Source organism: Lemur catta, chromosome 2 (genome assembly GCF_020740605.2).
Source record: "Lemur catta isolate mLemCat1 chromosome 2, mLemCat1.pri, whole genome shotgun sequence".
Lineage (NCBI taxonomy): Eukaryota > Metazoa > Chordata > Mammalia > Primates > Lemuridae > Lemur > Lemur catta.
Window position 1 is genome coordinate 63674406 of NC_059129.1, and position 21812 is coordinate 63696217.

The 21812-nt window shown below is 37.6% G+C and overlaps 3 protein-coding genes across 5 annotated transcripts in view; 2 read left to right on the forward strand and 1 right to left on the reverse strand.

The window, feature by feature from the left end:
- Positions 1-7624, forward strand: part of ZNF451 (zinc finger protein 451) — a 68408-nt gene extending 60784 nt beyond the window's left edge. For both annotated transcript variants that reach the window (XM_045543790.1, XM_045543791.1), the window contains one exon: positions 5726-7624. In XM_045543790.1, the coding sequence (XP_045399746.1) occupies positions 5726-5772 (47 nt within the window). In that variant the 3' untranslated portion in view covers positions 5773-7624. The remainder of the gene's footprint in view (positions 1-5725) is intronic.
- Positions 7625-9483: 1859 nt separating this feature from the next.
- Positions 9484-20818, forward strand: BAG2 (BAG cochaperone 2). 2 transcript variants are annotated; one of them, XM_045543795.1, is made up of 3 exons: positions 9484-9830; positions 17875-17984; positions 19331-20818. In XM_045543795.1, exons 1-3 carry the CDS (start codon positions 9718-9720, stop codon positions 19741-19743), a joined length of 636 nt encoding a protein of 211 aa, XP_045399751.1. In that variant the 5' UTR covers positions 9484-9717; the 3' UTR covers positions 19744-20818. The 2 variants fall into 2 exon arrangements, with proteins under 2 accessions (XP_045399751.1, XP_045399752.1); XM_045543796.1 differs by lacking the exon at positions 9484-9830 and adding an exon at positions 12013-12074.
- RAB23 (RAB23, member RAS oncogene family) overlaps positions 17340-21812 on the reverse strand; it is a 34914-nt gene continuing 30441 nt past the window's right edge. The window contains exon 7 of the mRNA XM_045543794.1: positions 17340-17556. Within this exon, the coding sequence (XP_045399750.1) occupies positions 17513-17556 (44 nt within the window). The 3' untranslated portion in view covers positions 17340-17512. The remainder of the gene's footprint in view (positions 17557-21812) is intronic.

Here is a 21812-nt window from a genome sequence, read left to right on the forward strand (position 1 = left end):
TAGATTTGCTTGTGGCTTTTTGTCTTAGGGGAGGGCTAACCACTCTCACCATGATTTGTCTCATTCTTTGTTGTTCTCCATAGACCAACATCAGACTCTGACCATACAAGCCAGTCATAACAATGCTATTTAATCTATTTTGTACACTAGACAGGGAAAATAGAGGCCACATAATGTGGTGGAGAGTTTAGAGTTTGGATTCAGACTGCCTAAGTTAAAACTAAGCTCTACTGCTTACGAGTTGTGTAATATTGGACAAGCCACTTAATTTCATTGTGCTTCAGTTTCCTCATTTTAAAAATGGGAATACTAGTTTACCTACTGTACTAGAATAACATGGCACATGGTAAGCAGTATATGTATTGGTTGCTGCTATTGTTATTGTGATTATGATCATCGTTATACCATTATTCACTTTTACCTTCATCTAAGGTCTAATCTGAAGCTATGCCTACTAAATAGAGGTATTCTGACTCAAATCAATGAAAAAGAGACAAAGACAGCATTATGTAGATGGTTGCCCAGGCAAAACCATCTTTCTATAAATGTTAGCAATTTGCTTTACTCTTACAGTTCCTTCAATTAGTGGAATTCATCTATATTTTTATTAATAGTATAACACAAATTCTAAAACTCCATATTGTGGCCAGTTCAAAGAACAGCACAAAGAAAGGATGAAAAAGACTAGAATGTTCATTTTTAAAATTCAGTTAATGTTTATGAACAAACTACTTTCAAAACTGCTCTTCATCTTAACAACTTGTAAGAGTCAGAATATTCTCTTCATTTTATGTAGAAACTGAGCCTTCTAAACATTAAGTAATTTGGCTTCAAATTCACAGCTTGAAAATGATCGGGGCACCATTTGTATATAAGTCTTCTAACTCCTACTACTGGGTTCTTTTTTATTCTGCCATCATTACCACTCTCAGTGAAACTAAGGCCAGAGAGAAAGGAGAAAAAGAGGAACACAGATACTGCTGTAGACTATATAAACACTGTACAATTAGGCTATACTAAATTTATTTAAAAATTTATTCCTTAGTAATCAACCTTAGTTTACTGTAAGTTTTTTACTGTATAAACTTTTAAAAATAGAAAATAGCTTATAGAATAAAGATATAAAGAAAATATTTTTGTAAAACTGTACAATGTGTTTGTGCTTTAAGTGTTATTACAACAGAGTCAAAAAGTTAAAAAAATTGAAATTTTTTTTTTTTTTTTTTTTTTTAGACAGAGTCTCACTCTGTTGCCCGGGCTAGAGTGAGTACCGTGGCGTTAGCCTAGCTCACAGCAACCTCAGACTCCTGGGCTCAAGCGATCCTACTGCCTCAGCCTCCCGAGTAGCTGGGACTACAGGCATGAGCCACCATGCCCAGCTAATTTTTTCTATATATATTTTTAGTTGTCCAGATAATTTATTTCTATTTTTAGTAGAGACGGGGTCTTGCTCAGGCTGGTCTCAAACTCCTGACCTCGAGCGATCCACCCTCCTCGGCCTCCCAGAGTGCTAGGATTACAGGCGTGAGCCACCGCGCCCGGCCTTGAAATTTTTTATTTTATTACTTTTTAAACTTTTTTGTTAAAAACTAAGACACAAACACGTTAGCCTAGGCCTACATAGGGCAAGATCATCAATATCATGTCTTCCACCTCTACATCTTGTCCCAGAAACTGGAGGGTTTTAAGGGGCAATAACACACATGGAGCTGTCATCTCCTGTGATAACAAACCTTTCTTCTGGAATACTTCCTGAAGGACCTGAGGATGTTTCAATTAACTGTTTTTTTAATAAGTAGTGGGAGTACATTCTAAAATAATTATAAAAAGTATAATATAGTCAATACATAAACCAGTACCATAGTCATTTATTATCATTATCAAGTATTATGTACTGTACATAATTGTATGTGCTATACTTTTGACTGGTGGCATAGTAGGTTTGTTTACACCATCATCACCACAAACATGAGTAATGTGTTGTGCTGCAACGTTACAATGGCTATGACATCACTAGGCGATAGCAAGTTTTCAGCTCCATTACATTCTTATGGGACCACCATTGTATGTGGTCCATCATTGACTGACGTTATCATGACCATCGTTTTGTTTTTTATCCAGTCTTTTAACTGGCAAGTTTAATTCATATAAGCTCACTATAGATATTGACATATTTGTACAGATGGTCCCCTATTTATGATGGTTGGTCCCAGGACTTTTTGACTTTACAATGGTGCAAAAGTGATACACACTTAGTATAAACCATACTTTAAATTTTGAATTTTGATTCAAATTCTTCATGACTTTATTATAAAATTGATTTTGTGTTAGATGATTTTGCCCAACTATAGGCTAAGCATGTTTAAGGTAGGCTAAGCCAAGCTATGATGTTTGGTAGATTACATGTATTAAATGCATTTCAACTTACAATGTTTTCAACGTATCTGGACATACTTCTCGCAAGTTGAAGAGCATCTGTATTTGTTTCTGCTGTTTCATTCTTAGTTTCCTCTTTTTGTAAAATTGGTTTTAAGTTATATACTTTATTTCTATTATTTTATGGTTACCTTGGGATTTTACCATATATGTATCTTAAGAGATTATATGTGTGTGTGTGTGTGTGTGTGTGTGTGTATGTATGTGTATATGTATATGTATACACACACACATATATCTTAAGGACCAAAATATACCTACATGTTGTCTGCCTCTCTGGAACAGTAAGAGGACTTCAGTACACTTCAACTCTGGTCCTCTACGCCTGACTTACAGGCCAGTAGTCACCGTATTGGTTCTGTGTGTGTATATGTGTGTAGTATAATGCACACAAAAAATGTACAAAACATCTCACAAAGTAAGTAACTGCCTCTCAGGTTAAAAAAATAGATCACCACCAATGTATTAGTATCCTAGCGCTACTATAACAAAGTACTACAAACTGGGTGGTTTAAACCAATAGAAATTTATTGTCTCACAGTTCTAGGGGCTAGACATCTAAAATCAAGCTGTTGACAAGGCCATTCATATTCTCCTAACTTTTGGCAGTTACTGGCAATTCTAGGCATTCCTTAGCTTACAGATATATTATTCCAATCTCTGCCTCCATCTTCATGTGGCCATCTTCTCCCTGTGTGTCTGTCTTCATGTGGTATTTTCCTTTTCTTTTAAAGACACCAGTTATATTGGATTAAAGCTTACCCTAATGACCTCATTTTAACTTGATTATATTTGCAAAGATGCTATTTCCAAATTAGGTCACATTCCCAGGTACCAGGAATTAGGACATATCTTTTGGGGCAGGGGGGGACACAATTCAACCCCTAACAACCAGTACCGTCGAAGTGAACCCCTCATGGCCTATTCAAATTATTTCCCCTGCCCTCCTTTCCAAAGGTTAGTAACCACTATTGTGATTTGAAACACTGTAGTTTAGTAGTGCTTGATTTTGAACTTTATCTAAATGGGATTATATAGACCATCACTGTCCAAGAGAACTTCCTGTGATGATGAAAATGTTCTGTATCTGCACTGTCCAATATGGTTGCCACTAGTCATATATGGCTATTAAATACTTGAAATGTGGCTTGACTGAGGAACTGAATTTTAAATTTTATTTAAATTTAATTAATTTAAGTATAAATGGCCCCATATAGTTAATGTCCATCATATTGGACAACACAAGTATGTGCTGTATTCTTTTGCGTCTGATTTCCTTCAATTATCATTGTTTTAGAGGTTCATCTGTGTTTTAGCATGTAGCTTTGGTTTATTTTCAGTACCTGTATTTAGTACCAGTATCCTATTCTGTGTATATACCACAATCCACCTATTCTATTATTTATAGACATTTGATTTGTTGTACTTCTGGCTATTACAAGTAAATTCTACTATGAACATTCTCATATATGTCTCTTGATGCATGTACATCCACATTTCTGGGAATGTAGACCTAGGAGTGGAATTGGTTTTGTTCAACATGATTTTGTTCAACATGATTTATGTCTCTTGATGCATGTACATCCACATTTCTGGGAATATAGACCTAGGAGTGGAATTGCTTTTGTTCAACATAATTTATATTTTTCTGATGAATAATGTTTATTGGCCATTTAAACATCTTTTGTAAATGCCTTTTCAAATTTCTTAACATTTTTCTATTGGATTATCTTTTATTTTTTTAGGTTGAAAATCTTTCAGATCTTTCTGGGTACAAGTTCCATGTATGGCAAATATTTTCTCCCACTCTGTGACTTGCCTTTTTGATCATTGAATGGTGCCTTTTGATGGACAAAAGTAATTTTAATTCAGTCCAAGTTACGAGTCTTTTCCCTAATGTTTTTTTGAATCCTGTTTAATATATCTCTCTCTACATTAAGATCATAAAGATATTCCCATTTCTTATCTTCTAGAAGCTCTTTTGTTTAGCCTTTCACAATATATATACAGTATATCTGAAACTTACTTTTGTGTGTTCCTTAAGGATAGGGCTAAAATTTTGTGTGTTTCTATCAGTTGACCTACCACCATTTATTAAAAAAAAAAAAATCTTTTCCCACCATCTGTAGTGCTACCTTTGTCTTAAGTATCCATATATGCCTGGGTCTATTTCTGAGCTGTCTATGATGTTCCTTTGGTCTACTTATCTATTCTTGCACTAGTACCACATTATTAATTACTGTAACTTTATAATAAGTTTTCATATCTTAGACAAGTCTTGTCACCTTGTTTTTCTTTGGTAAGAGTGTCTGGGCTTTTCTTTGCATTTCCTCATCCCTTTGAATTCCTCTTAGGGCGACTCACTGACCCTAGAATGTAGCTTTAACTTAATACACAGTTTATAATAGCTTACAGTATTTTAAATTACAGACAGCATAACACCAGTACCTTAACTTTAGAGGAACATGCAGTTGTATCTTAGAGAGGATCACTGGTACCTGTAAACCAAGTAGGCTCTGAGAGACTATGGACCAGATGGGATGGGATAAATCTAGTGTGAGACACTAATGAAGGCCAAGAAAGACACTGGGTTTTATTTAGCATCATTCCCAGAAAAGAGATGGAAAAAAACCTGTGAACCCAGTAATTTCTGTCTTGTTCACTATTGGATTCCTATCCCTGGTATATAGTGGATATTCAAAAGTATTTGTTAAATGAGTTTGCATACATCTGCATACAGTATATATTATATGCTTCTCAGGTGACATTTATATAGTCATCAGTTTCATTCTTTGCCTTACATGCTAGAAACTTAAAGTTCTGTTTTCCCCCAGCTTTATTGAGGTATAACTGACAAACAAAAAAGCTAAGTTTTCAACAGCCTGTGAGATTTTGTCATTTCATGGTGCTGCTTTCCATATCACCTCAAGCCTTTTAGGAAAAAAGTGATACAGATTTTTTTTTTTAATGTTGAAACAAGTGAATATCTGTCAGTGATTCAAAAGGTTTGTTGACTTTCTATTACTTCTAAATGAAAATAACTTGCAAGTTCCTTAGCACATTAAGTTCGTATACATTTAAAGTTCAAGTTGAAATCATATCTATAGGTTCTCATATTTCAAAATACTCGACATTTTTGGTAGAGAAACTGCCAAGTTATCCTGAGTTTTTCCATTTTGATTTTCCTTTCCTTCTTGAAAAGATGAATATAGTTGATGAAACTTACATAAACCACATGTTGATTAGTTTTCTGCCCTACGTATTAAAATTCTATATTTTTTTAATGCAGATGTGGAATTAGAAGAAGCTATTAGAAGAAGTCTTGAGGAAATGTAATTAAAGATATTACCACACAACATCAAGTGGCCTTGAAGAGACTCAGGATAAAGAACTCTTGAGTTTGTTTCCTAAAGGAGACCAGAAATCCACTAGTACAAATGTATTTGAAAACATGTTTTTGCTTTCATATGTTCAAAATCTGATATTTGCTTTGTATTTTTGTGCTATTATGCAAAAATGTACAGAAGGAATAGAATACATGTTAATGCAAATATAAATCATGTATTCTAATATAGACATCACAGTTTCCCAGTTAACTTTGAATTCATATATTTGTTAAAAGGATTTCAAAAAAAAAAAAAAGGAAAGCTCTTGACTATTGTTTGTTTCCCAAGTAGCATTAGTTCTTTAGTTTTATCTGTACTATACAGATGATTCTAGTCTTTTTTAGGCATGAAAATGAATATAATAAAGGTGCCATCGGTCAGTTTTCCCACAAATTCTACTTTTCATGTGGCACTAACATATGATACCCTGAGATCTTTGTTTATGATTATTAGAAGAGGGTAATGGAAATTAATCATGGAAACAGATTAAAAATTTTATCAGCGATGTTTTTGGTGGGTATAACGCAGATGTACATTCTTGCTTTAATTAGAGCAGCACATGCTAAAATAAAAAATACACCTTATTTTTTAAAAAATAATTAAAATGAAACCTTTTCCATTCCTTTTACCTGCTTAGACTTTTATGTGACTTGTATGGTCTACTGTTTAAAGGGAATGATGTCAAAATATTTGCATAAAGTTAAACTTATTTTTTTAATAATATTAGTCCTTTTTTATATATTTGTGGTAAACATAGTCTTCAAAAAATGTTGACAGTCTACTCAGGAATAATCTTCCTTAACTCTTTAAAATTTTTATTTCGTATGGAATGTCTTCAGTTTAGTTATTCATTCATTTGTTAATTTCCTATATTTGGTGTTACATATTTAATTCTTACATGTTGCCAGCCACATTGTGAATGATAAAAATTACTATTTAAGTAGAAGACTAAGAAGGGCTTGTCATACTATCTTTGCATATGTCTTATGTTTTTTGACCAGAAATCTTATCCCTAAAAATTTTGAGTAGTAATTATTTACCAAACTTAAAAAGATTTCTAGAAATATAAAGCTTTTCTTTATATTTAAAACAAAAAGTTATCATGGCCAGAAATTTGTTCCTTTTCTGTAACACTAGATTTTTTAGCATGAAATGGAATTGCTTTTTTTTAATTACTGTAGTCTTTTCAATCCACATTAGAAATCAATTTGTGTTTTTATTTCTTAAGATGTACTTATTTTCCTCCCTGCTTGTATTTTCTAAAAAGTAGACATTGTAGCATGACAATTTTCCAATCATCTTTCCAAAAAGACCACATTGTGCTTTTAATTTTTATGTTAAAGTGATCAAGCAAAGCTTTAGGAGGTAGTCATTGAGCTGGACCTTAAACACATCTGCAGGAGCTTGCTAAGAAGTGAGGAGCCAAAATAGCATTCCACAAAGAATAGTGGTTAAGCAGATATGGGGCAAGAGGAGACAGTACCTTTTTGCCAGAGATGTGATGTTCACTGGTGCTCTATTAAGAAGCTTTTGTGGTGTGTGTGATAGAGAATAATTGAAGCCTCTGATACGACAGGAAAGTGTATATTTCATCATGACCCTTAAAAAAAGGTAATTAGGTGGTTTAATGTTTTAATTAATAATTGTCACTGATTGTATTTCTATTTGTTAAATAATTAAAAATCATTTTGAAATTATTCCATAACTTGAACTTAATTTAGACACGAGGAGATGTAATCACTGTATGACATTAGAGAAAGTTATACAGATTATCAAAAGTAAATGTTTCCAACACTGACAAAGATGCGTATCTTTTAATTACATCATTCATTCATTCTTCACTCACATATATTTATTTAGTACTTACCATGTGCCAGTGACTGTTCTAAGCATTGGGTACACTAGTGAACAAAACAAAGCCCCCACCCCTTTATGGAGCATACGTTGGGGGAGAGATGAGGGTTGGACAGAGTGTTAATCAAGTAAATAAATAAAATAGCATATCTGATGGTGATAAGTGTAATAAAGGAAAACAAAGGGAAGGGAATAAATATTGCAGGGATAGGGGTATTGGGGGGAGGCCTGCTATTTTTAATATGGTGGTCAGGAACCATCTCACTGATGGATGAGTTTGAGCGAAGACCTGAGGAAGGTGAGAGAATGAGCCATGCAAATAGATATATATAAAGAGGAGTTCCAGGTGGAGGAGAAGGTCTAGAAGGGAACTTAGTACATTCAAGAAAAAGCAAGGCGGCCAGGATGGCTGAAGCAGGGTGAGCTAGGAGAGTAATAGATGAAGTCCTTGAGGTTTTTCTAAGGGTTTTGGCTTCTGCTGTATGAGGGACCATTGTAGGTTTCTAAGAATAAGTGGTGTGATTTGCCTTATTTAGAAGCATTGCTGTACTTGTCTTACCAAGACTACACATGAGAGGCCAGAGTCGAATAGGGAGACCAGAGAGGAGAGTATTGCAGTACTTCAGGTGTCTTGGACCAGAGTGGTGGCAATGCAATTGGGAAGAATCTAGATATATAACAAAGATAGAATTGATGGGATTTACTAATGGATTGGATCTAGGATATGAGAGAAAAAGAGTCCAGGATGATTCTAAAGTCACCTGATAGACTTTCAGACCATTCACGAAATGTGTTTGGATTTTAAGTTTTCTCATACGACAAAATATTTTTAATGAAGTCAAATAATCCCCTACAACAGTAGTTAAGTAGCATGAGTTCAGAGGTAAATGGAATCCAGGCTTGAGGGCCTCATCTCTGTTGAAGTAATTAAATAGCTTTGATCCCTAATTAAAGGTTGTGATTCAGCTTTAAACTGTTATCATGTATCGTTTTCAGTGCCCCGTACATTTTCATGCTTGCAGTATGAGGCATAGAGCCATCATGAGAGGGCAGCAAAGCACAACTTTTTAAATAGCCAAATCTTTGTACTCCTAGCCCTACCCCATCTTTTACTGACCTTTATGGTGGCTAACCTAGGGGCCTACTGCATCTTTTTATTGTAACAGAGGATTTATATAAGTTGGATGTGAAGTGGCCTTCTTACTACCAATTATTTCCCTCAAATTCCAATAGGAAAACAACTTAAAACCCCTTCATTAGAATGAGTGGAAATGTAAATTCACCTGGCTTCCCATATCTACCTAGACGTGAAAGGATGGGGTAGCTTTTTTTTTTTTTCACTCTACAGCTTCAGTGATGTCCGGGCTTTCACTATTGTCACTCAGGGATGTGAGTGCCTGGTGACCGGACAGGCCAGGTAAGTACAGACTGCCTGGGAGCTGCAGTTACATGCTTGTGTTTCACACAGGGGCCTTTTCTGCCCGTATCAAAGGACTCCTGCAGTATTGTTCCGGCTTTGCTCTGTGGGTGCCGGGAGGAACTAAACGAAGCCGCCACCGAGCAGTGTGCCCACAGCCTGCACGCAGCCAGGCGCCTTCGCGCGCGGAGTTGGGGGCTGCCGGGCGGCGCGGCGGGCGGGGCCTGGTGGGGCGGGGCCGGGCGCGTTCCGTGGGTCTCCGCAGCGGCTTCGGGCTGTTCCGGGGGCGGCGGGGCGGAAGGATAAGCGAGCACGGTGGCTCTGCCCCGCTCCGCGTCCGCCCCGCGCGGTGTGTCGGAGGCTTTGGTTTCGCGAGCCCGTTGTGGCCGGCGCGCCCCCTCCCAGGCCGCAGGCCCGGCGCCCCGAGCCCCACGGGCGCTGCGCCTGCCCTTGTTTGGCCACGCGGCGGCGGCGGTGTCGGCGCGTCCTCCCGGGACGCCCCGCGGGCGTCAGAAGGGGGCGGGCGCTCCGTGCGGCGACGGCGACGCCTGCGGCCCGGGGCGCTCCACTCGCTGTCGCCGGAGAGGCCGGTGACCTCTCGCCTGCCCCGCCTCAGCGGCTTAGATGGCTCAGGCTAAGATCAACGCCAAAGCCAACGAGGGGCGCTTCTGCCGCTCCTCCTCCATGGCCGACCGCTCCAGCCGCCTGCTGGAGAGCCTGGACCAGCTGGAGCTCAGGTGGGCGGCCGGTGGGCGGGCGGCGCGGGCGGGCCGGGGCGCGGTCCCGGGACAGGCTGCGGCTAGGAAGTTGTCTGTGGAGATTTGTTGCGGAGGGACGTGGTGCAGTTTCGTTCCTTGGTGCGTGTTCCTCTCCCGGTAGGAGAGAACACGCATTCGTGTTAAGCCTGGGAGCGCGCTGTTGGTCGCCGCGTTCTCATTAACACACCTGGGCATTGAGAGTGGTTAGAGAGGGGAGAAGTTAAAAGTTACGGTGACATTACCTGAGATTAAGGACTGTGGTACTCTGGGCCTCCAGAACTTCTAGAACGTTCTGGGTGGTCCCAAATGCTTTTAGCTTACTCTTTTTCCTGTTAAGTATTTCCAGGGGAGGCAGCAGTGTACCGTGGCCCTCGATGTGAAAAGTTTTCTTGTTCCAAAACATTTTAGAGCGAAAAGGAAAAAAATCCAGGAAATTCTCTGAGAGCAAAGATTGGCGAGTAGCAGGACGCATGAAGGGGCTGTGGGGCAAACGACAGCTGTGTGTTTGGTTAACGTAGGAAGACATTGCAGCTTTCCCCCCTCCCGTATTCAGGCATTCCGTTAGTCCCTCAGTATTTACTGAGCACCTTCTTACGTAGACGGCACCGCTGACACCTTGGAAGTGCTAGTCACTGACCAGAAAGCATGAAAAGATAGCCACAGTTTTCCACTTTTACGTGCTTAAGATTTTATTAAGTAGTTAATACAGTAGTGGGCTTGTAAAGAAATTCTAAATAATATGAATGAATTTCGGAAACAAATTGTTCCTTTAACAGTGTAAGAAAACTTTTATGTGCTTCCTGTAAACGTGTATGCCTCTAACGTTTACTGTGTAAATTTTGTGTGCAGGTGTAGTTAAATGAAAGTCTCACTAAGGCACCTACAATCCCCTGAAACTACGCGCAGGATTTTGTCCCCTAGCTTTGGACAGGTTCTGGATGCGCAAAGAAGTATGTAAATCAAAAAGTCTAAGAAGCATTGCACGTGTGTCTTTACCTCCCTACATTAATATACCAAAACATGAAGAAGGGTCTGTTTGCCAAAAAATTTACATTTAATAGCCACAGTATCTCTTAGCAAATTTATGATTATCACTATTGAGAAAAGAACCAGAAAGTGAAAATTCTCTTCCCACAACAGTTTCATGGCTGGCAACAGATTGAGAAACCGAAGCCCTAAACCAGCTTCTGGGGTTCATCTGAGAATGAGACTAATGGAATAGAGACGTGATGTTTCCTCGGGGATTTTCACAAAACTAGCAAACCTGACCCATTCAGCTCCCAGTAACAGTGGAGCAAAAGTAGAGATTAGTGGTCTCAGCTACTTAAAATCCCTCTAACTGATACTTCTTTTTGTGTAGCAGCATAATAAGTAACTCACACATCTCTCCAGGTCTTTGGAACTTTGCAGGCGTTCTCAGTCATTTCAGTCTCTCTCCCCAAGTCAGAAAGAAAAGATTTTTCTTAATAGAATAAGGAGATTACCCCTCCTTCCTTCAAGATGAGTCATTGTCCTCAAACTTCAATTAATGCCTCACTTGTGGTAGGTGCAAAAACAGTGTCAAGTGCTCCTCTTTAAAAGAAAGCTTCTGGTTTTTAGTATTATTATATTCTAGTGTTTGCGTAAGGTAAAATGAATTCTGATTACTGCACCTAAGTGATTAAATTACAATTTGCTTAATTAACACTTGAGCTGAGGAGGAAAGTCTGATTAATATGTGTCTAATGGTTGATTTCAAGGGCTTTTCTAGTAACTCTAGACTTTTGTGAGCTTTGTTTCTTCTTTTAAAAAAGTAATACTAGCTGAAAACTAAGGAAGTGTTCAGAAGGTAAGCAAAAATAGAGAAAAATGCTAATGCTGATCCTATTCATGTGTTTTTGAAATCACATGGGCAGTGTGACAGGGCACTACACTATTAAAATTAGAATCATACCTAGAAGAAGATAGATTTTTAAAAGAAAACATGAAACATATGTAATTTGATTCTAATAGTTTGATTCCATATTAAGTGTGACTGATAAAGGAGTGTGTTGGGTAGAGTAAAACGTTAAAGTTTGTACTTAGACCTGTTGTTCACTTACTGTTCCCCCAGCACACTGTCAGTTGCAGAACTGTTAAGTTTCATATGAAACTGAAAACAAGATAATACCAAATGCTTTCTGATCTGGAATATGAACTGGCCTACGTGATGTTTAAAATGTTTGCCATCAGTTCTACAAACTGGTAAAGAATTTCCCTTTGTGTCTAATACTTTATCATTACACTAGCTTTTGTTGATTGCTTCCTGCTAAAGAGGTGTTTCCTTTCTTTCCTGGTTTCCATGATCAATTCTAAATGGAGTCTGAATTTTGCATTTGTTAGTGGCTCAAGTCACCTTGCTTATTATTGTTACTTCTTAACCATTACCATAATTTATAAATAATACATGTAAACATTTATTCATTTAATGAGTACTGACTATGTGCCAGGCCCCATGTCCTTGTGGAAGTTACTGTTATCTCCATTCTACAGATGGGAAATTAAGGCTTAGAGGCTTAAATGACTTGTCCACGGTCACACAACTAGAGAGTGGTGGACTCCAGATTTGAACACAGGAAGCCTGGCTCTCCAGGCTCTATCTAACACTTCATGCCTGAATTTTCTTAAATATGTCATATTTCAAAGTCTTGGATGAATATATGATTTCACTGAAAGAGATGAAAATTCAATTTAAATTAGCCTTTAATTTAGTAAATATTGAACACCCACTGTGTGCCAGATATTAGGTGGCTCCTAGAAGGCTCAAGATGGTAATGAAGATAAGTTTGGGGGGTAGGTTTTAGAGACTAGTAGAGAGAATGATAGGACTGTCACACATTTCCCATAACTGATCATGTAGTGGCTCCTTCCCCCGCCTATCAGCCATTTGATGTGGCTTAACCTGAAGCCAGGAAAGGAAGTGTTGGGGCAGGGGGATATGGATCATTTTTCTGACTCAAATTTTGTCATTAGGGTGTGCCAGTGTTCCAAGAATCACAAAACAAGATGACATCACAGTTAATATTGTATAACAGCCTGCAGTTTAAAAGAGCGCTTTCATATACATTGTCATTTGAAACTTACAAAACTCCTTGAAGCAGGAGGAGGGCACATATTATCTCTTCCGGAAATTAGGGAACTGCGGTCCAAAGGGATTAAGTGGCTTGCCCAAGGACATACTACTGATGAGTAGCTCTTAACACTAAAAACACCCAGCCAAGTGTCTTGATAGTAAGTATAACTTAAAATGTTGGTGACGATTAAGAAAACCCTTCAAAATTTTACATAGCCTAAACTATTAAGTGATCCTTCGTAGCATTCTTTTGATCAAGAGTATGGAATAAGAAGACATGGGTTTAAGAACCTGTTTTAGAAATTCTTTCAAATAAATCCATGGTATGAGCATTTGCCATTTTCCTTCCTTTTTATGAATGCACAAATTCTTGTTATTAATAAATAAGCCTACATTCATGCTGTCTATAATAACTACTATGAAGCTAAGGTATGCCAGCACCAATCCTAGGCATGTTGTGCATATTAACTCATGTAGATAGAATCTTTTTACTCAGTGCTCGCAGTCACCATGAAACTTTTTATCTGCTTTCCTTCATTCAGTCACAACTACCATTTCGTTATTATTCCTAATTCACAGATGAGGAAATTGAGGCTAAGGGAGTAAACTACTCAAGGTCTCACAGCTAGTACATGGCAGCGCCAGTAGTTTCCACTGCCTACTCTGTTAGCTGATACATCAATAGTAGCTACAGTCTTGGTGAAATTGCTACTGTATCTACTTCTCTTAAGTCTCCCAACACTTTGTCCTTTTGATATCTAGGCTGCAGAGATTTGTAAGTGCCCGAGCCCTGGGAACTGGCTGAAGACACAAGCACTCCAGTTTTGTCCTTGTATGAATATTCTGACTAAAATTTCTTTTTGTCAAAGCCTACTTAGTTGTGATTTCATGCAGAGTTTTCCAGGAGCACAGCCCAGGCCAGCCTTGATGTGAGGATAAGTTCTTTCCCAATTTGGACATGTAGCTGCTTCCAGGATCTGTTAGTGAAAATAAAACTACCCCTGTGTGGCAAGAGAAGTATTGTCGGATGAGATATTAAAAAACATGAAAGATAAAGTGAGATGGTACAGCGTTTGTCTTAACCAGAGTTCCAGAAGAAAAAAGAATAGAATGGGAGACAGGGAGTATTCAAAGATACAATGGCTAAGAATTTTCTAGAACTAATGGAAAAGTTGTAGACAAAAGATTTATATATGAATTTAAGCATAGCAGTAGCTGATGGGCAGTACAAATATAACTTACATAAACTAAATAGAGATCTAGGTTCAGCTTTTTAAAAGAAAAAATTAAAACTAAAATGTAGTCCATACACTAAACAGATGTACAGTGCCAAAGGAAGCATTAATTGCCTTAAAGGAGAGGAAGGGGGAAGTTGTTAAGGAAACAGTTCCTGCCAAAGGCATTGCGTTGTTTTGTTTTGTTTTGTTTTTTTGAGACAGAGTCTCACTCTATTGCCCGGGCTAGAGTGAGTGCCATGGCGTCAGCCTAGCTCACAGCAACCTCAAACTCCTGGGCTAAAGCGATCCTTCTGCCTCAGCCTCCCAAGTAGCTGGGACTACAGGTCTGTGCTACCATGCCTGGCTAATTTTTTCTATACATTTTCAGTTGTCCCGCTAATTTCTTTATATCTTTTTAGTAGAGACAGGGTCCTGCTCTTGCCCAGGCTGGTCTCCAACTCCTGAGCTCAAACGATCCTCCTGCTTCAGCCTCCCAGAGTGCTAGGATTATAGGCGTGAGCCACTGCCCAGCTGGGATTGGGTTTTAAAAAGGATCACCAAGTAGAAAAGGGTCAGGGAGAAAGAATGTTACAGGAAGAGGGAATACAAACGAAAACCTGAAATCTTTACATTCTGAAGAATGACATTTGATCTTTACCGTGAATGGAATAGGGTATACATAAAAATGTATATACAAGGTTCTATAAAAAATGAAATCTGATTTTCACAGGGAAAATAATGCCCTGGCAATTTCTATTTGTATTTTTAAAAAAGCTTTGTGGAAGAAAAAAAAACCACAACACTTAGAAGTTCCATCTAATTTTATTTGGTCTCCTTTAATGGCAAAATAGTCTCTTCATATGACAGGTTTATTATTTTTTTTTAGAATGACTCCTTTTAATCTATTTTTGTTAACTCCATGAACTTACTATTGTAAGTTCATTGTGGTAAATGAAACCCTCCTAAAAAGGAGAACAGCATTCAGTTCTCTATATAGTCTTACAGTTGAATACAATTGTTGAAAAATTAATCTCTTCTTTCAGCATCTTCTCATTTACCAATCACATGATTCATCTGTGTCATTTATCTAAATACTAGAGTCATGATTTGTGTTCTTAACATAAACATTTCATATTAGTGCCAGCTCAATCTCTTTCATATGTTCTAGGCCCTAGTTTATCTGAGAGTTTGCTAATATAAAATATTTAAGTAAATAGTGAAATAATACTGGAAGAGGGCCTGATATTGCATTACTACTACTTTGTAGAATATTGTATTTAATGGTGTTTATTCTCCAGCCAAATTTGTCACATGAGCTTCTTACCAGCTTTTGTACTGACTCTTAGAAACACAAAGTTCAATGTATATCTAATGTCTTGAAGAATAAACCCACGCTTGTGATTCGGCAGCGTATCAGTCCTATTTTTGGTTATAACAGGTGGGTGACAGAAGGGGAAAAGCCATATGTGTGGCTGGAGTGAGGAAGGGGGATCCTTTTATGGAATTGACACGCGCTAAAACATTGGTGAGGTTGTTCCTTCTGTGCTTACTTAAGGCAGCAACCGGGATTAGATCTTTCAGGATCTTGTATTCTAGGACCATCCACATACTGGCCATAGGTCTGTCACTATTTCATTTTGTAAAAGTTGGCAGCTTAGTTACTACTGTAATCTACAATAAGAAAGTGCCCTGGAAATAGAGCACTTTAAATATAGAAGGTACTTTTTTTTCCTCTTGTTCTCGTGATTCTACAACCTAGTTATTTAATAACTGGGTATGTTTAAGTGTATGTGTAGTGAGTGCATGTGTGTGTAGTTGGAGGAGGTCGGGAAAGTAGTGCTTTTATAGTTTGACTGAAGCCAAAAAACTATAGAAGCTTTTCTTTAAATTCGAGAAAAGACGAAAATGCCCCCATCACTGCCCCTGTTACAGTACTGGAGGACCATAAAAAAAAAAAAAAAAAAAGAGGTATTGGATTGAGAAGGAAGAGATAAAAACTATTGCAGATGATATGATTATCAACCTAGAAGAACCAATAGAATCAACAAACTGACCATTAAAATGAGTAAATGTAACTCAAAGTTGGCAGTTACAGAGGAACCTACAAAAACAGAATTTCTCAAACTAGCGATAGATTAGAAAATGTAATTAAAATTATTCACAATAACAACAGTATCCATAAAGTATCTAGAACTCTCAAGAGTCCACAAGACTACTATGAAGACTGCTTCAAAACTCTAGTAAAGTATATAGAAGATCTAAAATAATGAAGAGATATATGCTTGTGAATGGAATGACAGGCAACATTACAAAGGTATCACATTTCTCCCAATTTTTTAAGAAACCCAATTAACTTACTCTAGAGTTTAATGGAGGAATAAAGGTCCATAAATAGCTAAGTTATCTTTAAAGATTGGGGGGCCTGCTTTACCAAATATTAAGGCATAGTACCAGGCCAGTGCTATTTAAAAAAAAAGGTATTGGTGTAAGAACAGGGAAATATACTAATGTATGGAATAGAGATTTTAGAGGTAAATTTCATATACAACTCATTGGGGAAAATGGCTTACTGTTTGGAGAAAAATAAAACAAATTCCTTAACTATTTAATACATGTAAGCGTGGATTCTAGGTAGATTTAAGACATAACTATGATAAAGATAAAACTATAAAGTTAATAGAAGAAAATGTAGGAAAGTATCTTATGACATAGGGGTGAGGAAGACTTCAAAAGCGTAAACCTTAAGGCAAAACAAACAAAAAAGATGAATTTGATCACATCAAAATAAGATTCTCTGTTCAGTGAAGATACACCCCAGACAAAGTTCATATATGAAGGATGAGAGATGTTGTCGTTTGTAACCAATAAGGAATTAATATATTGAACATGCAAATCAACAAGAGGATAGTAACTCCTGTTTAAACAAAGAAAAAACAAAATAGGAAGTCTGTGAACAGGCTAACAATACAGAAATGTCCAAAATTATTAATAATGAAAAATGCAAATTAAAACAGACATATCAGTGTACATCTATTAGACTGGCAGCAAATAGAAAGTTGAAAAATGCTGAGTATTGGTAGGGATGTGGAGACTCCTCTGCTGTGGAGAGTGGACTGGCACAGCCATTCTGGAAAATAATCACATCAAGTCAGATTCAGGGTACGCATACCATGTGTCTGAGCAATTCTGCCCTGGGATATATACTTAAGGAAATTCTTACCCAGGTCCTTAAGTGGACATGTATTCAATGAAGTGTTATTTATAGTAATGAGAAGTTGGTGAACCACCTGCGTGTCCATCTCTGAGAGTGGAGAGGTAAAATCAAGTAGGGATACACATGGAGTATTCAGCATTTAGAAGCATCTGACTAGATGTACACGTGGGAATCTGGACGGTCCTTAATAAAATAAGTGGGAAAAAAAAAACCAGAATGAGATATAAATTTAAAATACATAAACAGTACAGATTTTGTAAGAACAAATACAAATAGATAAACACTAAATAGAATGATTGCCTGATGGCAAGGGAGGAAAAATGGGAGTGAGGCAAGTGGCTAAAAAAAGAATAGAAAAATGAAAGAATTTTAAAACAGGGATGAAGAATTTTTGAAAAGTGTTCCTACTGATCATTAAACTTGACTTGGATTCAGTGAAGATGAAGAAAATTAATAGGAAGAACATCCTTCAAATAACAACTGTTTTCCCAATTTCTGTAGGGTCGAAGCTTTGAGAGAAGCAGCAACTGCTGTTGAGCAAGAGAAAGAAATCCTCCTGGAAATGATCCACAGTATCCAAAACAGCCAGGACATGAGGCAGATCAGTGACGGTGAGAGCCATGTCCACAGAAGGGAACTCATCTTTGACGCCCCTTTACAGGGTTTATGATAAGTGTGGGTCAGTTTCTGCTTGACTTGTGGTATGCGGACTCCAGGCTGCAGTATTTAACGTGAGCTGCAGAGAACAGCTGCAGCTGTCAGTTGATTACAACCACCACTTGCTGGAGATCATTCTTCCCAGGGCGCTCCCCACCCCCAGGTCAGGCTGGAGTGACAGGGAAAGGCCTGCCAGCTCCAGAAGAGCGAGCCCTAGGCAGTAAGGCCATGTGTTTCACCTCAGGTTCACATTCCTAACTTCAGTTCTTTACAAGTTACTGGAGTGCAAGAGATGTAAAAGCAGAGTGAAGAGTGAAAGCAGAGAAGTAAACACAAAAGAAGATGGACTGAGGTGTAACATAAAGACAGGAAAAGGGGAAAATGAAGAGAAAATGATGTAAATTATGGGACCAATAAAACCCATTAATGTAAAAATGTGCTCTTCGTTTTCATATGAAGAACATGACCACTGACTTTCTTCCATTGGCACCGGACTTCCTAATTAGGCTCCTTTGGTGCCCACGGGACAAGCTAGTGGGCCAGGCAGCTGGCGGGCGGGATGAGTGTGCAGTCTGACTCCAGACCAGAATGGTTGCACATCCACACCAGGTCATCATCTAGTCTGTTTTTTCCCCATCCTGGCCAAAGATCAATGAATTAGGAAGTAAGTTACGGAATAGGACCAGCAGGAGATTGCTGACTTTGTCATATAAGTAATGAAACGTTTACAGAGCTGCTTTTACCATGACTGCCTCCTTGGGTTTGCCAAGACCTGGACCACTGGCCTGCTTAAGCCTATCTGGAGGAGATGAAGTCAGTGCCTAGTTTGGTGGCCAGCTTATCTTCTATGATGGCTACTGTTTCTCAGCCAAAATTTGGGGCAGTGTATAAACATGTGTGTCCTTAAGAAGAGATCTGGGACATCTGATTTCTGAAGCTCTACCCAGCACAAACCCTATGCTTACTGCTCGCCCTCTGTGTTAGGACTTGGTCTCTATCCCAATTACAAATGCAAAACTGCCCAAACTTTTGCAGATGTACTAACTTGAGCAGTCATCTGGTATCCCACATACAAAGATTTTCAGGGAAAGGTATTTATTCTACTACCTCTCTCTGTAATCTAATACACTTCATCAGTTAATCTTACATGCTGTGGTTCTAGCTTTTACCTATAAAAATTTCACAGCAGAAGTACTTACAGAAAATAATAAATTTGGCCACAAATTAATGCCTTAGTGTTCTTGACATAGGTAAGTTTATGTCTCACACTGATTGATATTTCAAAACTTTTTATGTTTAGGAGAAAGAGAAGAATTAAATCTGACTGCAAACCGTTTGATGGGACGAACTCTCACTGTTGAAGTTTCAGTAGAAACAATTAGAAACCCCCAGCAGCAAGAATCCCTAAAGCATGCCACGAGGATTATTGACGAGGTAGTCAATAAGTTTCTGGATGATTTGGGAAATGCCAAGAGTCATTTAATGTCGCTGTACAGTGCATGTTCGTCTGAAGTGCCACCGGGGCCAGTTGATCAGAAGTTTCAATCCATAGTCATTGGATGTGCTCTTGAAGATCAGAAGAAAATTAAAAGAAGATTAGAGACTTTGCTTAGAAATATTGAAAACTCTGATAAGGCCATCAAGCTATTAGAGCATTCTAAAGGAGCTGGTTCCAAAAATCTGCAACAAAATGCTGAAAGCAAATTTAATTAGTGTTCAAAGCTAAAAGCACTTACAAATAATGATGTGAAAATATTAAAATACTATTTTAAGTGATAACTAGTTCTTTATGTTAGGCATAACCGCTTGTTTGATACTGACAGTTGTTTCAGATGAGGAAAATATTCCATCCAGTGTCATCAGTTTTGTGAATAACAAAACTAGAAATATTTTAATTGTCTATCTAGAAGTTCTTAGATGGAATTCTTGTCTTGTACTAGGGTCTAGCACATTATATATATTTTACTATTCTGTGGGTGAGTACATAGTAGTATGTGAGGAAAAATAAGTGCTCAGCTAGGAGCAAAAGCATCACTGCCCTTTCTGGGGCTTTCTCTGGCATGGAAACACACATTCACCTAAGGCATTTAAGTTGACTAGAAATACTTTACCCTAAGCAGCACATGCACTTAGTATACACATAGTGTTAACAAAGCATTGTGCTTAGAGGGATAAAAGAAATCACAAAACATGAACCTTTTCCTATGTCCTCTCATTCAGCAATTTTTAAGGCATCTGTATCAAATGATTTTGAACTTAAGGATTTATGCATCTCATAATACGAATGTATTTTTGATATATATGACCACGTGCTATAAAATGTGAGAAAATCACCTATGATTTTACCACTGTGAACAGTTATATATCCACTTCATCTTTTCTCAAATGCATCATTTCTCTAAAATTTCAATATTGTAACTTGCCTTTTTTTAAGTTAAACACTGCTATAAAGTCCGCTTAATTGTCAATAAGCTCTATTTTGTATAATGATATAATTTATGTATCCATTTCCTCTTACTGGGTATTTAGGTTGTTCCCAACTTGTTGCTATTACTGCAACATATTTATGTATATTGGACTTTTTCCTTGGTTCTTTTTGTTTTTGTTTTTGATTTTCTTTGTATAAATTCCCAGCAGTGGGTTTATTGGGTCAAAGGGTATATGCATTTTCATGGCCTGATACATATTTCTAAACTATTTTGTGTGAAAATTAATCAGTTTATACTTTCTTCATCAATTATAGTTCACGAAATCTTAACAGCATTGAGCATTAAACTTTACCTAACATTAGATATAAAACCTTAGTTGCATTTGATTTACTAACAAGGTTGACCAGTATCATTGATTCTTCTTTTATCTATGCTAAATGAAACCATAGAACACTTACCTGTTCAATGTAACTAGTGCTATTGATACACAAAAACCTCAACAACTTCCCCAAATACTATTTCAAAATGAATATACCCAATACAACTTTTATTAGAATGTAGGCGTTCTTTACACTGAAAAACAAGATCCAGGTTCATTTTATGTATGTATTTCAATGCAACAATATTGAGCTTCATTTTCTGCACAAAAATGCCAAGTTAGTTTCTATTTATAAAAAGCAATTACAATCTGAGGATATTCATGGTTACTTCCTTTGCCAGCCCCAACTCTGCCTCATTTAAATCTTTTCATTTCATGGGAAACGTTAATTCCATCTGTGCCTCTTGGTTTGTTAGCAGACTCTGATTTGCTGTCATCACAGCTCACTGTCAGATGAAGATTTTCTTTTTGAGTCACCTTTTTTTTTCCTAACCAGCTTTTTGAAAATTAAATGGACAATCAAGTTTTCCTCAGGTTCTAAAATATTATCAGCATCTATAAATCCCTTCCACTCTGGGAAATACCACATACACCCTTGCCATTCACTCCACATCAGTCCAGGACTTTTTCTACCACAAATTATGCTGGCTCTGTGAGCTTTGTATTCTTTGCATTGTTTCTTTCCTGTTTTTTGCAGTGGGGTTTTATTGGAGGACATTCATTTCTTATCACGACTTGAAGAGCTGTGATCCACCATCTCCAAGCTGCTTGGGGTTCCTGGTCTGCAGTATCTCCAGCCCTTTGTACCTCCAGCTTGGGCCACATCCAAGGGGCAGGGAACCCAATGTGTTGATCCTTAACATGTATTTTTATTTATAAGAATGGGGGTATAGTTTATTTTCAAATGATGAATTTCCCAAGAGTCGCACTTTACCCTCATTTAAACTATCATCTTTTATGTAGATAATAGAATT